Consider the following 16773-nt stretch of genomic DNA (forward strand, 5'->3'; position numbering starts at 1 on the left):
TGATCCTCGAGCCCACACCTGCATCTTCATTGGATATTCCCCCACACAAAAAGGCTATAAGTGTTACTCACCAACCTTGCGCCAAATGTTTGTCTCTCGGGATGTTACCTTTTTTGAAAATGAACCATACTTTGCAGCATCTCATCTTCAGGGGGAGATTTTCAATGAAGATGAGACCATTAATACTCTCCTCATTATACCTCATGATCCTACAACTACTATCACAAACAAGCCTAACAACCAAGGTGCTATGGTAATCCCAAATTTAGAGACTGTTTCCCCTGTGCAGCAAGAAATTAGCCCGATCCTTCCAAATAACAATACCACCACCGAAGTACAGCCCCCTGATCAAGGAAAACATCAAAAACAGGTTCCCAAAATACAGGTTTACTCTCGAAGGAATCGATCTCCTGAAACTGATACAGCAGTGCCAATTGCATGCCCAACCGAGGACTGTTCTGAAGCAGAAGTCTCACCTCCGTCACCATCCATCTATCTTCCAATTGCAGTTCAAAAGGGCACAAGGAGCTGCACTCAACACCCTATTTCTCGGTTTGTATCCTATGGAAATTTATCTAAGTCTTACAAAGCTTTTGTGACTAATGTTGATTCTGTAAAAACTCCAAAAAATATAGAAGAGGCTCTTGAATCAGCTGAGTGGAGACAAGCTGTGATGGAAGAAATGAAGGCCCTCAAAAACAATGAAACATGGGAAGTCTCGGATCTACCTAAGGGAAAAAAAACAGTAGGAAGCAAATGGATCTTCACTACGAAATTTAAACCCGATGGCTGTATTGACCGATACAAGGCTCGACTTGTGGCTAAGGGCTTCACTCAAACTTATAGTCTTGACTACGACGAGGCGTTTGCATCGTTTGCCAAGCTAAACACCATTCGAGTTCTTGTATCTCTTGCTGCCAACCTTGATTGGCACTTGACTCAATTGGATGTAAAAAATGCTTTCCTCAACGGAGAATTAAGTGAGGAAGTGTACATGGATTTCCCACCCGGGTTTGAAGAAAGCAAGGGCCAAGTGTGTAAGTTGAAGAAATCCTTGTATGGGCTGAAACAATCTCCACGGGCGTGGTTCAGCCAATTTGCAAAAGCTATGACCAGCAGAAATTACACTCAAGGGCAGGCAGACCACACCATGTTCTACAAGCACTTGGAAAAGGGAAAATGCTGCATCCTCATCGTTTATGTGGACGGTATAATATTAACAGGAGATGACTCAAGCGAAATTGTGAGGTTGAAAGAATTCCTTGGTACAGAGTTCGAGCTTAAAGACTTGGGGAATCTTAAATACTTTCTTGGTATGGATGTAGCAAGGTCCCAAACAGGTATTTCCATCTCCCAAAGGAAATATGTTCTTGATCTATTGTTAGAAGTTGGTTTGATGGGCTGCAAACCAGCCGAAACTCCTATGGAATTTAACCTTAAATTGGGAACTGATGAGGATGGAAAAGAAATCGACAGGGGGAGATATCAACAACTAGTAGGAAGACTCATCTACCTATCTCACACCGTCCGGACATAGCCTTGATGTAAGTGTTATCGGTCAATACATGCATGCCCCAGGAGAAGCACTTAGAAGCGCATATAGAATATTAAAGTATCTAAAGGGACTCTGGTAAAGGCACGCATTTCAAGAAAGCGCCAACTGAATGTGGAAGTCTACACCGATGCAGATGGCGGGGTTCTGATAACGATAGGCGCCTACAAGTGGCTATTGTAGTTATGTTTAGGGTAATCTCGTGGCGTGGAGAAGCAAAAAAATCTGTTTTAGCACGCATAGCAGTCTGAGAGAAGATATCGAGCACTATCTCATGGTATATGCGAAGGAGTTTGGATACAAAGACTTATGGGGAACTAAAAGTGCCTTACACGGGCCTATGAAAATGTCTTGTGAAAACCGGTAATTATCGAAGATAGCACATAATCCTATGCATCATGATCGCACCAAACATGTGGAAATAGATCGCCACTTTATAAAAGAAAAAATACACTCGGGAGAAGTGTGCATCACTTACCTACCTACTAGACAACAAGTTGCAGACGTATTAACTAAAAGTTTGAGCGAAACATGTTTGAAGAAGTTATTGGCAAGTGGGTTTGATAAACATCTACACTCCGACTTGAGGGGAGTGTTGGAATTCCTAAGATTAAGGACATAAAACTTACCTTATTACTAGGAGTTCTCTTGTAAATAGAAACTAATCTCAATCACTGATTCTTAGGAAGTTACTGTTTTTTAGGGATTATTTTCCTTGTTTGTGTGAATTCCTCTCTTTATAGGTGTAAACTAATTAGCAGAATAATATAATCTTTTTCTCTAAGTTTCTTCACTAAAATATTTCATATCATATCAAAGTCTAATAATACCAATTTTAGTTATAAAGCTTCTAAGATATTCTCATGATTTTATCAACTAATAATAACGTTATACATTCATTTAACGAACTAAAACTTATATACATGCCAAAACGCCCAAAATATATATACAAGATAAAATAAGAGTGACTTGAATATCCACCTGTGCCAATGTATGTGACTCCGACTTGCGCAAATACAGAAATATTATCTTCACTGCTCCTATCTACTACCTACACACGGAAAAAAAAATCGAAGGCGTTAAGTGTTTTTATGCTTAGTGGTGCTCAAATGATTTTAACTTAATTTATTAAACTATTTTACAACATCCAAATATAAAGGAAATATATACAAGAGAATAATTCATAAATGACATTATAAGACTTTCAAATTAATATAACAAAAATTTAAGAAAATAAAATACTAGATAAACCCAAACCCATAATTCTCTTGAAATATTTCTTAATCGTGAATATATATAACAATAACCGATTCAGCTCAAACTTATATAACATGTTTCTCATTCAAGAATTAAATTTCAAGAATTTATACAAATATCATTGTTCGATAGCCCTTAGTAAACTCCAGATACACGAGATGTAATATAAATTTCACCAACGTACACACGGCATTGTCCACAATGAGACTAATGGGCTGATGTCGCACACCATAATAAACCCTCCACCTACACACGACACTCTCCACAATAGGGTTAACTGGTCGGTGTAGCAGACCATACTCAACCAGTACTATGCGCAACAGGACTAACTAACAAATTTATTCATTTGAATAGCAGGTACACGTTTATAATTCCAAATTTCACCAATCATTTGTGTACCATATTTTCAAAATACCTCAAAATGCATTCAAATAATCAATTCATATAAATCAATGTTTTAAAAATCACCATTCTTCACAAAAATCATATAAAAATATTTTAAAACTTTCATCTTTCAAGAATAGATATAATATATTATATTAACACAAATCATTCTTTTATAAATTAAATCTTTTTTCATGTTCTAGTAAAATTATAATAATAATAATAAAATTCAAGGAAATTAAAATAATGTGAGCACATACCAAAATTAAGCTATACTAGCTTCAATTCCTTTTCTCCGCTTCTTTCTTTAAGCTTCCAACTTCTCTTTTCCTTTGCTCTCTTTTCTTTTCTCAACTTCTTTCTCTTCAAAATAGCCACCAAATCATGTAAACAATCTTGGTAAAAGAAGCTTTTGTGGGTGAATTTGTGTAGAGAGGTGAGAATTTGGTGGAATAATGGAAGGAAAAAAAATAGCAAAACAGATGGAGTGTTCTTTCTCCAAAAACCCATACGGCCAAAATGAAGAATGAAGACAACTTCTTTTTCTTTATTTTTCTTTTTCCTTTTAATTCCTTAAAAGATATTAATGGCTAGGATTGAATTGGAAAACATTAATCCAAGGGTTAGGATTAGTCCCAACCAAAAAATTATCTCCTAATATCATATCTTTTATTCATTCAATATTCAAATGACTATAGTGCCCTTAAAAAATATCTGCTTCTATGTTTTAAGCTTAAGGGTACAATAGTTCACCTTTTGCCCTACCGTTCACCACCTTTCTAAATTTATAATATCCTTGAATTAAAAAGTATTTTTTTCCCTTAAATTCTCTGTCTTTTACGTCAACTTCAATTTAGCCAAACTAGTCTATACCCGATTTTCAATTTGTGTTTTTCTATAATGTAATGATTCTTTTTCCTATGTCTAATTTAATTCTCCTAATTTATACTGATAATATCTTTCACGAGATGCAAAATATTTTACATATTTTATTACGATTTTATTTATTAGAATATCCCTTAATCGGTTAAAGAACTGTTTATGGTGGGTTCTAGTTTATCTGCCTTGAACTAAGGTGTCTTTTTGTTTCGATGTTGCTATTTTCTTTATTAAAAAAATATTGTACATATTATCGGAAAATTTATTATCGAATTTGGAATTTTTAAGACGTTAAGACTTTGTTTCCTTTTATCTCTGTTTTCATGAAAATAATGAGCTTCACTATCGTTGAATTAAAGATAGTGATGAAATCTGAGGGATCTTTTTTTAAATTACACCTTTTTAGTTGTTATAAATTAAGGGTTGACGTTGATAACTTGGTTAGATCCATTGGGCTTCTTTGAGATCCTAGTGTATTTAGCCCAGTGATGGGAACTCAGTTTTAGAGGTTTTCTGTTGCTGTTAGTATGAAGTATGAACTATATTTATTTGAATTTAGAGGTTTAGTTTTACCATAAATCTTGCTATTATCTTATTTAGAATGAAACAATCACTGCTCGAATGCTTAGATTTTCATGCTCTGCTGTTGCAAACGTTTGAGATTTTCATTTACGTTACTTCGATTCATGTGCGATTCAATTTTTCTTAAAATTTTCATGTATTTAGAAGATGAGTAGTGATTATCATATTTCAATTCGTACTTTGTGAATATTTTCTACTGATCTCCCTTATAAAATTCAACAGTAATGTTACTCACTATCTAAGTTAATGCATGGTTTAATAAACTTCACCTACCCTAACAGATCGGATTGTTGGATTCGAAATTCAGTTACAGTGATCGAAATTACAAACAAAATCAGTTAGATTAACTTTGAACCCCACATTTCTTGCGAGTGAAGAACTTTCAAGGGGGATGACCAGACCAGACCAGACCATCCATCGCTAGCAAAGTTAAGACCGTGACTTTTGTGACTTTTGTGACTTTTGTGCCTTTTGACTTTTTCTTTTTTTGAGAGTTTCAATTTTTACCGAACTTTCAAGGTCAAGGGTCAACAGTCAAGCCTTCACATTATTGACAATAGGTACCACACAATTCATGGCTCCTATTGTATTTAATTTACGTTTTTATATTATATTTATATTTATTAAAATGATTAAGTGAATCTGAATTCGCTTAAGTCTGATTTTTTTTTATTTTAAACCGTTGTCTCTTGATATATTGGCGTAACCACATCATGTCAATTTTATTTTTACTTTCTTCAATTCTATTTTTTGTATTAATATAGTATTTGTTTGATATTTAAAAAATAGTTGTATTTTTTGCATACCGCCTAACAGGTTAACTCCATCTAAGAACACAGTAAAAACGTCCCATTTTATAATTAATCTAGATCTTATACTATTTTCTTATTATTTATTTTTATATTATTTTAATAAATAAATCCTAGATTCACCCATGTTTAAATAAATTGTTTTTGATATATTTGACCAAAATAAAATAAAACTAACGTATTTATTAATAATTATTGTATTTTTATTAGTAAAAACATGAGGTGGGAATGGGATACATGAGCTTCGATTTTTTTTGTTTTTTCACATTTGATTGGATTGAAGTGTGAGAAATGAATTTTATAATTCCTTATCCTTAGCACGTGGATACCTGACTCTGTCAACCGTTCGTTTTTTTTTTTTTATTACCAGATTTTTAAATTTTGTCCTTTTGCTCTCTTTTTTAAGAATTAATCTTTGTATGCATTTGATTTAAACTAAAATTTAATTCATAATTTTATTAAAATTAAATTTAAAATTTCATGTGTGTTTGGTAAATTATTAAAATTTTCATTCCATTAAAATGAAAGTTTTAACATTTAATATTTTAAATGTGTTTGATAATTATTTTAACTTTTACTTAATATAAAATTTTCAACAAAAAAATGTTTGAATGAGATAAGCGGTAGTTACTAAAGTTGTTCACGGATTGGGCCACCCGACCAAGCCTAAAGGCTCACTCAAAAATTAGGAGGACTTCAACAAAAATATAAGCCTAAAATATGGGCTTAGATAAAAAAATGAGTCCCGCTTTCTAAGCGAATTGGCCTCTGGTAAGCTTTTTTTGCTCGAGCCCAGCTCAGCTCAGTTACCTTAACAAAGTATCGGTACCTTTCACAAAAGTATCGATACCCTGCTTACTATTGATACCGTTTTAAGGTTCGATGTTTTAAAAATTAATAAAAAATTACTTGAGTATTGATACCCTCACTAACGTACCAATACATTCTCTATTGTATCGATACTATAGGTTTTAATATCAGTTGAGCCTAGGCCCAAAATTTTATTAGGGCCCGACCCTGTCAATGGACAACTCTAGTAGTTGATTTTATTTTATTAAAATTAAAATAAATTATCAATTTAAAAAAATGAGATATTCAATTTACTATATTTATCTTTCTTCAAAACTATCCAAAATAATATAAAATATTATATTAATAATATTAAAATTAAAAATTAATAATCTTTAAAAGTCAGTATTTACTTTTATAAAACAACATAATTATATTCAAAACTTATATTTATTACTTTATCAAACAAATTTTTCATATAAATTCAACACTTATAATATTTAGCAATAAAAATCAATATTTAAATTTTAATTTATCATACGCATCCTAAGATAATACTTATTTATATATAAACCTGGATGGTATTCTTATCAATTGGGGTTTAATTTTTAAGCAAAATTAGTAACATCTCCTTTTCTTATAATTATGATTTGATCTTCGGCTATGAAGTTCAAATAAGACAAATATTTTAATCCAATATTGAAGTATGTCATCAATTTTAATATTTATATATCTCTACTGATATTAAATATTTTTCAAGTTTAATGTCACGAGTTAATTGAGTAATAATTTAGTTGGGCAACGTCAAAATTACATTTACTTTGCAAAAATAAGTTTTATTATTTTGAGAGTAGTTTTGTCATTTATACATTTTGTATATACAAATATAAATACAATCAACTCTCTCTATGATAATCACCTGCTATAATAGCATTTCATTATAAAAGCCAAGTTTATAGAAGATCGATTTTTATGTTTTATTTTAAACTTCTATAACACTTTTAAACTTATAACAATAACACCCATAGTTATAAAGTACATTAGTTATTAAATTAGTTATCTATAATAGTATATGGTCTAAATTTTAAGTAAAATAATAGTTGTTTCATATAAGCAAATCTATTTATTATCATTTATTAAATGAAAATGATATTAATTAAAATATTATTTCAATAAAATGATTAAATTCGGTGAGGAAACATATTAATCATATTTTATTAACTCGAAATAATATTCAATAAGTGAAATGAAATATATCAATTCTAGAAATTATGAAGCTCCCTAATTAAATTTTTACTACAAATTTAAAACATCATGAACTTATAAAATTGATTACTTAAATTTAGTAACTCATTATAAATTAATTAATTTAATTTAATAACACATATTGATTAATTGAACTCGTTAGCTTTATGAATTTTATAATTAATTACATGAAAGAATGTAAAATAAAATATGTATAAAAGCAATAATACATGTACCTATTAGCTTACATGGATTATCTCTCTATAACAACATGTTAAATGTGTATAACAACAACCTCTTTATAAAAGACAAAAACTGGACAAACAAATTAGACTATTATAGAGAGGTTGATTATACACATAACAGGATTTGAATCCACACCTTTATAATTTTTAATATTTATATTTTACCATTCAACTAAAGTTTTATTTATTATTTTTATCAAATTTTTAATTATATTTACTATACAATTTTAAATTTTACTTTATTGTACGTGTACTAAAAATGTTAATGAGCTAGGTCGAGCTTAAGTATGATATATTCACTTTATGCTTGTCCAAGCCTATCTCAATCCGATATATGTACCTCAAATTTCGCTCAAGTCCATTTATATTTGTAGTTAACTAACCAAAATTTATTTTAAATCTACTCATATTATTTAAAATAAAAAATATTCATATGATAAAAATTAAATAAAGTTATGATGGAATATCACGATTAATTTTAGGTTGTAATTTATAATAATGTTAACATGAGAAACGATGGGAAATATGAGATGAGAAATAGGGGGTTATATTTGAAAACATGGAGCACAGGTTTTATGGTGAAATTGATGGGTTATATGCTTTATAAATAAAGAGACGTGTGCAAATAGCCAAAACAGATGGTCTCATATTTATTTAAAGCTAACAATATAAGATAAAATAAAATAATAATTGTTCTTGGCTTTGGGGACAAGCAACTTGCGGCTGGCTAAAGGTCCACACCGCACTGTCCCATATTCCTTTCTTTTCAACTCATGCTTCCAGTTTTGTTTTCTAAATATTTATTCTTTTTCTTTCTCACCATGTCATTAAGAAAACTAATGTGATTACGTTCTTTTACTTTAATTGCATTTTATTCCCTACTTCTTGACAACTAAAAAGTTGATTTTTTAAAATTTTTGTATTATATAAACATTAAGCAATTTTATTATTTTTAATTAAAATTTATTGTTAAATCATAAAAATTATTAATTTAATAATTATATGCATGAAATTGACAAAATTATCTGTCCAACAATTATATACAACAAATTAACGATTTAAATTTACGTATTTACTAACGGTTGAATTAACTTTTCAATTTTAAGTAAACTAAAGAAATGAATTGAATTTTATAATTAAATTTTGTTGTTCAAGTATAACTATAATTAAGTTAAATATTAAAATACATGATTGGGTTAAAATTAAATATAATTTATAAAAAGAAACTCGAAATTATCCCAAGTAACCTTACATATTTTGTTGTGGAATTATTATAAAATAAAATTAATATTCGATTTTTTTAATTAAAATAGCTACAAATTGTTGAAATTTTAAAGTAAAAACCAAGTGGAAACAGTGGCATTTGGAAATTTGTTTCTAACTTCTAAATCTTCAATTTGATTTTTTTTTTTTGCTTTTTGAAATCTGTTTCATTATGGGCATTCCAAAAAATGCCATTGATTTATGGATCATCCTTTTGTTGGATATTGCAAAAAAAAAAACAAAAAAAAATATTGAGGAGTATTATTAAAGTATTTTCAATATCAAATGATATCCATTGTTATATTATGTATAATAATATTGAAGTACAAATATCATGAAGATTTTTGTATTAAGAGTTAAATTGTATTTTATCTTTTTAATTAAAAATCAGTAAATTAGTCATTATACATCAAATCAAAATGTAAATCAATATTTCGATAAAATTTTTATCCAATTTTACTATTAAAATTGATCATTATATGTTCAAACGAGACACATCATGTATCACTAATTAATTATTCGTAAACTTATATTAGCTTTTAATAATAGAAATAAATTAAAGATAAAAAGACTAATTTACCTATATTATTTAATTAAATTAAAATATAATTTAATATCTAATACTAATATTCTCATCGTATTTTTACAATAATCATTTATTAGATACAAGTGGCACCAAGATAAATAAAATCTTCTAAGAATAACTTTTTTCTTCATTAATTATGGAGTAACGGATGAGAAGATTTTTGGTCCCACATGACTAATTTCTCTCTATCTTATTTCGTAAAATATAACTTATAATAATCATTAGAAAATCTAACTTGCAAAAATAATAATTTTATATTATGTTACATCTGTAATGTTAAAAATACCTTTTAGATATATATTTGCAAAATTGGATAAATGAATGGAAGAATTTTAAAATGGATAGAAAATCCACATGATATTATTGTTTAAGCGATTAATTTCGCTCTTGCTTTTCTCACATTTGATCTTTTCTTATGTTTAAGAAATTTCAATTCTTTTGTATTAGTAGAGGAATGTTGGTAATATAAAATGGCATATCTTATATTAGTTGAGGAAAGACTTACAAGAGAGTTTAAATATAATATTACCTTTTACCCTCATTAAGTAATTGAAGTTAAAGGCTTGACACGAATTGCGCGTGTTTCTTTTTGAATAAATTTTTTGTTGTTTTTCTTTATATATACATATATATACTTTTAACAAATTTCAATTTTTAAGCTGTTACAATTTTTAAAAATCAGTTTTTGGTCATTATCTTATGGTTGTTTTTGGCCATTGGACTAACCCTACAAACTATCGTTTTGCCCCTTTAGAATGTCCTATAAATTACTCAGATATTCATCTCATTTCATATAACAATACAAAACAACAATCTATCTTTTCTCTCATAGTTTACCTATTTCTTTTCAATATATTTACGATTAGTTTTCTATTTATTTGACAAAGAGCAGCACCAAATTTGTTCCATCTTTTTTATTTGTGTGTATGAATATTGAAATACTATGTTAATCTTGAGGGGCGACGTCCACTATACAATTATATCAATCAGGACGAATTTGCTTCTAAGGCAATGATTCTTCCACGACACAGCTATTGTTTCATTTATTTACAAGTGATTTATTTATTTAATTAATGCTAACGATTTTGTTTTGTAATAGTATATTTCCTACACCAACTAAGTAGTTTACCCAAAAGAAAAGAAAAAAAAAAAAAAAGAGATTTGTAGTTTTAAGTTTTGTGTTATTTCATATTTGTTCTATCAAACAAATATGTAGGATAGTGAATGACTTCAAACATAAAGAATAAATAATAAGTAAAAAACAGACATGAAACATATAAAATTAATTAATAAATGAAATATTTTGGAAAACCTATTAAGCTTGGAAACTCTTTTAGATTTAAAACTCATTTTATATTTTTTTGGGACAAAAATATGAAAGCAATATAGGAATAGATATATTAATTTCATAAATATTTCTAGGTTAAAATATGTTATAAGTCTATGTACTCTTTATAAATTTAGAAATTAATTCACGTATTTTATTTTGGAAATTTTAACAGCGTTAATAGTTAGATTTAAATTTTAAAATATAAAAACTTAAAAACTAATTTCATAGAAATAAAAAAATAGTAGCTAAATTTCCAATTTGTGAAGAATATAAAGATTTTTAAAATGTTTTAACCTTATTTCTATAAAATAATAATTGAATTAGTGATATAATCTGATCAAACTCAAGCTTTTTACTCGGTTGAAGCCATACTTGAAATTTGAAACCCAAAATTAAAAAGCGTTTTATTTTTAAAATTAGAATTAAACTGGGTTTAATGAATAAGTTCAATTAAATCCCAAATTAACTAAACTTGAAATTTAAAGCTCAATTAGGTTTTATTTTTAAAGTTCGAAAACTTCTCAATGCCTTAAACTAATTGACTATCGCTCGTTGTTTTAGATCTCGACTTCGAGTTGGAAATTGAATTTTTAAATGTACATATTAGAAATTTTAAAAATAATTAAATTAGTGAACTACTAGAAAAAGCATTAATATATATATTTAAATTCAACTTTTTTAATAAATCAAGATATACTTTTATCTCGATTCAATAATCATCGAATTTCAAAAACTAGTTTATATGCGTAGTATGCAATATATGCTCGATTTTTAAGTAGTGATGTTTGAATCGGACCGAATCAATCAAATTGAAACTAATTGAGATATTGATCTGGTGAGAAATATAAAATCAATTGATTGAAGAACTAATACAGACAAATTGAACCTAATTAAAAAATTTGTTGAACGATGTATAATTAATTTTATAAATTTTTTATTTTTAAAATTTTTAATGATTTATTTGTTTTGAACAATCCTAATCAATCCAACCGAAAATTGATGGTCAATTAGTTAAACCACTTATTCGGTTTCAAAAAAAAAAGTTAATAGAATAGCGAAAAATTGAAATTATAGTACTGATTTTCTAGCCAAGATTAGAATAAGAAAAGATTGGTTTAAATTGCTCATACTCTTTTTAAATTTAGAATTTAGTTTATATACTTTTATTTTTAAGAAATTAAATTTTTCTTTTTAAATTTTAAAATTTAAGTTAAATTATTAATACTATTTACTTTTTTGTGCTACATTTTGTAATTAAAAAAATTTATTTGGGAGCAATGTAACTAAAAAGGGCGTCGTCATAAATCTAAACTTAATAAAATAATCTTAATAGTATTAGCAATTTGACTTAACTTTTAAAATTTGAAAAGTAGATGAACTAAATTCCTAAATATAAAAATATAAAAACTAATTTTCAAATTTAAAAGAGTATATAGACTTATGATATATTTTAATCCAAAAGAAATAAACATTTAAAAAAACATAAATTTTCAAGTGTTTTAAATTATATTAAAAAATCTTATCACATGCATATGCGTGTGGAAACTATAATTTAAAAATAAATGTATATTTAAAATTAACATATAATAAATAATAAAATATATAATTTAAAATTAATTAATAATAACAAATAAAATATGTATGATGTTAAAATAAAAAATTAAGTTAAAATTATTTATCATAGTGTTATCATCAACTTTTAAGTTGGCGTCGAGTTAACTTATGACACCAACTCAATTAAATACATTAATATATACATAATTCTTTGTTGGTAATAAGATGTACATAATAAAAATTAAAATGTATAAAAATATCAAAATAAAATTTTAATACAGTTATAAATTAAATCTTATTATAAGCATATGTTTTTTGTTTTTTAATATATTCAATTAAATATTAAATAGTGATTAATTTAATTTGTAAAATTAAAAATTTCGCTATCAATCTACTTCATCATGTCGAACTTAACCTAAAAATAAAAAAGTTCAAAATTCTAGAAGGAGGGTAAGTTGGTATTTTCAGGAGAAGAATAACACACGTCATCATCTCTCTTTTTTCTAGAAGAACGAAGCAGAGTTCGGTTCTCAGACCAAGTCCCTCTCGGCATCCGCACTCCAACGAAGACCCAGCTGTGCCTTCCCACGTGTATAACTCACTCTAACCTTTTCACACGTGACTAATACTTACCCATTCATTAACATATTTTATATTTTATTCTACTTATTTATATCACTAATATTTTCGAGTTTTATTATATTGACAAACATGTCCTGATATTATTGCAGAGGGTGCATTTTTGTCCCACTGGTCATTTTTGTAACCCTCCAAAAATTGTTAATTTTATTTATTAGATGTAGTTAATTAAATGTCTCATTAATTTAAACTTTGACGTAACATGGTTACGTGATATTATATCTTCATTTACTGTAAAAATTAATATTTTAAGTTATAATATTTTTCATATAATGATTTATTTTGACTTTTTAATTTATAAAAAATATTTAAAATTTTATCTCTTTTAGTCATTAAATTTAAATTATTTATCAAATTACTTCAAAATAAATAGAAGAATTAATGATGTTAACTTTTTGACGCGGTATCCATATGATGAATGCGTGTATACCACACTAACAATTAATTAATCATTTCAAAAATAAAAAAATATTTAAAAATTATATTCAATTTTAAGTTAGTGTTGAGTTAATTTGTGATACTATCTCAATTAATAATATTATTAATATATTCAATTGACGGAGGTAATAAAGTATGCATGGTAAAATTAAAATGTATAAAAATATTAGAATTGAAATTTTGGTTGAATGATAAATTTAAGATTTTACTAACTCAATTGGTATAAGCTCAAGTATCATCATATGTACATTTTATTATTTTAATAAATAAAAAAGACTAAAATACCCTTAAATAAATCATTTATTTTAAATGCAAAGGAACAGTAAAATAATTTTTTAAATGAGTTAAGACTTGATTAATGGGTGACACAAACTTAATAAAATGTTTAATTTATAGTATATATAAAATAGAATAATTAATGCCACAATAATTACACTTTAATTCAATTACTATCCATATTTAAGCACACTCTTAAAAATAACACATCATATTTTAAATTAATATAACATATTTAATTAAAATTGCTTCATAAAATTAATATTTAAATGATAAATTGTTTTTTCTGGAGCATTTTAAAAGTGCATTATTTCAAAATAATTTTTTTGAAAATTATATTTTTAAACTGAATTAGCATTATACTTACTAAAAAAATAAATCTAACTCTCAACAGAAATAAAACAATCCTCTAAATTAACGCTTAGAATCATAATTAAAATATTTAATTAGTATATTGACCTGAAATTTAAATTAAATATGATTAATTAATACATATGTAATTATTAAAGTAAAAGATTAAAAGACAAAGAATAGCACTCCTCGGTTTTAGACCGCGGAGACCCTTTCTTTATTCCCAAGTTCCAACTACCATAAAACGCGGTCCAAAAATCCCCAATAAAAATGCCATCTTTTTCATTAGGGTTTCTCCATATCCCTCTTTATTTCTCCCCAAATTTTCAATCCTAAATACTCGATCCAATTGAAACTCAATTTTGATTTTTTAATCATTATTCTTGTTATTTATTCGATGTGATCATGCCCGCGACGGATTATCAAGGAACTTCGTCACCGTTGACAAATATCGGCCGTTCGTTATTACCAGTGAGGAGGGATCAAGTACACGCCATGGAATCGCCGATCGGTGGATCGGCGTCTAACGAGGCGGAGATCGAGTCCTTTCAAAGGCAAGTAGCTGACAGATTTCACGATTTAGCTTCTGTCCCTTCCGATGAATTGCTTTCTCTGCCGTGGGTTCGGAAGTTGCTCGACGTTTTCCTCTGTTGTCAAGAGGAATTTCGGGTCATACTTTTTAACAACATAGCTCTAGTGAAGAAGCCGCCCATGGACCGTTTGATCGCCGATTTTTACGAGCGTACTGTCAAGGCGCTTGATGTTTGCAATGCGATTCGCGACGGGATTGAACAGATCAGGCAATGGCAGAAGCTTCTAGAAATCGTTCTTTGCGCTTTGGGTGATAGTAATGTTGGTTATCAGAGAAGTCTAGGAGAAGGGCAATTCCGTCGCGCGAGGAAGGCGTTGATAGATTTAGCAATTGGGATGCTTGATGAGAAAGATTCCGGTCAGGCCTTGGCTCATAGGAACCGTTCCTTTGGGAGACACAACACTAGCGGCAGTCACTCCAAGGATCATCACCATCGATCTTTGGGTCATTTCAGGTCCTTGTCTTGGAGCGTTTCAAGGTCTTGGTCTGCCGCCAGGCAGCTCCAGGCAATTGGGAACAACTTGGCTGCGCCACGAGGGAATGAGGTTTTAGCCACCAATGGACTTGCAGTGCCTGTTTACACAATGGGTTCTGTCTTGTTATTTGTAATGTGGGCATTGGTGGCTGCAATTCCGTGCCAAGATCGTGGCTTGCAAGTTCATTTTAACGTTCCCAGGCAGTTCCCATGGTCTGCTCCAATACTTTGGTTGCACGAGAGGATTCTGGAGGAGTCAAAGAAAAGGGATAGGAAAAATGCTTGTGGCCTGTTGAGGGAGATTTATCAGATGGAGAAGTGTTCTCGGTTGTTGGGTGAATTGGCTGATTCCGTGCAGTTTCCTTTGAGTGAGGACAAGGAAAGGGAAGTTAAGCAGAGAGTGAAGGAATTGGAGCAGGTTCTTGATGCATTGAAGGAAGATTTAGAACCGCTGGAAAAGCAGGTTAGGGAAGTGTTCCATAGGATTGTTCGAAGCCGGACTGAAGGGCTTGATTCTTTTGCAAGGGGACACAACCCTGAGTGAAAGCTCTCTTGTTGTGTTGGTTGATTTACACCATTAGTGTCAAATGTGCAACTTGCAAATATGTCTGTTTTTGGCTTTGGGGAAGTCATGGATCATGAAGATGAAGATGGATAAAAGGGCTTGAGGTATGCACCACCAAAAAAAAAAAAAAAAAGGGTAAGGAGGAAAACCATAAGAAAATAGAGATTTGTTTGTATTTATCACCATATATCAGTGTAAAGAAAGCAGGATATGTAGTTGGATCTTTGGTCCTGATGTTGTGTTCATCTTTGTGTTGTTATATTATAATCAAATTTCTAAGTAAATCTGCAATCTTGGTTCTGTAGTTGATTTTGTGTTCAAAATTTTTGTCTACTTGTTAATGCTATATGTATACTTTTTTTTTTTCTTTTTTGTGCTTCTTTGTTCATATTTCTGTCTCTTAGATGCAATAATAAGATAGTAAATGAAATAGTTCCTTTATTTGCTAAGCTCTTGTATGATGGTTTCTGGGATTTGATTCATTATATGATCAACTCCCGGCTTATTGCGATAGGGAAGATAATTAAAGATTTAAAGGTAATCGGTCTCCATTAAAATTCTTCTTCTATTGCAAAAAAACCGAGCATGGCTTTCTGGATGGACCTTTGCTAGAATTCCCCTCATCTCTGGTGGATTTCTCAAATGTTATATAATTTATAATAGTTTTCTCAAAAATTTGTGTTCTTAAATATCTTCATATTGAGCGCTAGCTAAAATTTGTCGGTACTTGTTTTTGTTTATTGGCTGGCAAATGAAGTGATCTTATTTATGTGCACTTTTAAGAACAAGATCTATGGTTTCAAGTCAGTTATTTTCAGCCATAAACTTCATGTGAAAATGACTGGGCAATAAGTTATATCCTTAAAAACCCAATTATACCCCATGTGTTTTTCAAGTTGTTAAAGGCTGAAAAAGACTATTAAACGGTATGTTCTCACTGTATAAATCAACTTCCTTTCTTG

At 28.9% G+C, this 16773-nt stretch overlaps 1 protein-coding gene and 1 long non-coding RNA gene across 2 annotated transcripts; one reads left to right on the plus strand and one right to left on the minus strand.

Moving 5' to 3' along the window:
• Positions 1 to 2528: 2528 nt before the first annotated feature.
• Positions 2529 to 3828, minus strand: LOC108489263 (uncharacterized). The gene is made up of 2 exons (XR_001871934.2): positions 3454 to 3828; positions 2529 to 2603 (listed from the first exon to the last, which is right to left on the minus strand). It is a non-coding gene; the product is annotated as an uncharacterized LOC108489263 (long non-coding RNA).
• A 10527-nt stretch (positions 3829 to 14355) lies between these two features.
• On the plus strand, positions 14356 to 16095 carry LOC108489698 (protein ROH1-like). The gene has a single exon (XM_017794400.2). It carries the CDS (start codon positions 14585 to 14587, stop codon positions 15788 to 15790), a length of 1206 nt encoding a protein of 401 aa, XP_017649889.1. The 5' UTR covers positions 14356 to 14584; the 3' UTR covers positions 15791 to 16095.
• The last annotated feature ends 678 nt before the right edge of the window (positions 16096 to 16773 follow it).

This window comes from Gossypium arboreum, chromosome 3 (assembly GCF_025698485.1).
Source record: "Gossypium arboreum isolate Shixiya-1 chromosome 3, ASM2569848v2, whole genome shotgun sequence".
In the NCBI taxonomy this organism is placed as follows: Eukaryota; Viridiplantae; Streptophyta; class Magnoliopsida; order Malvales; family Malvaceae; genus Gossypium; species Gossypium arboreum.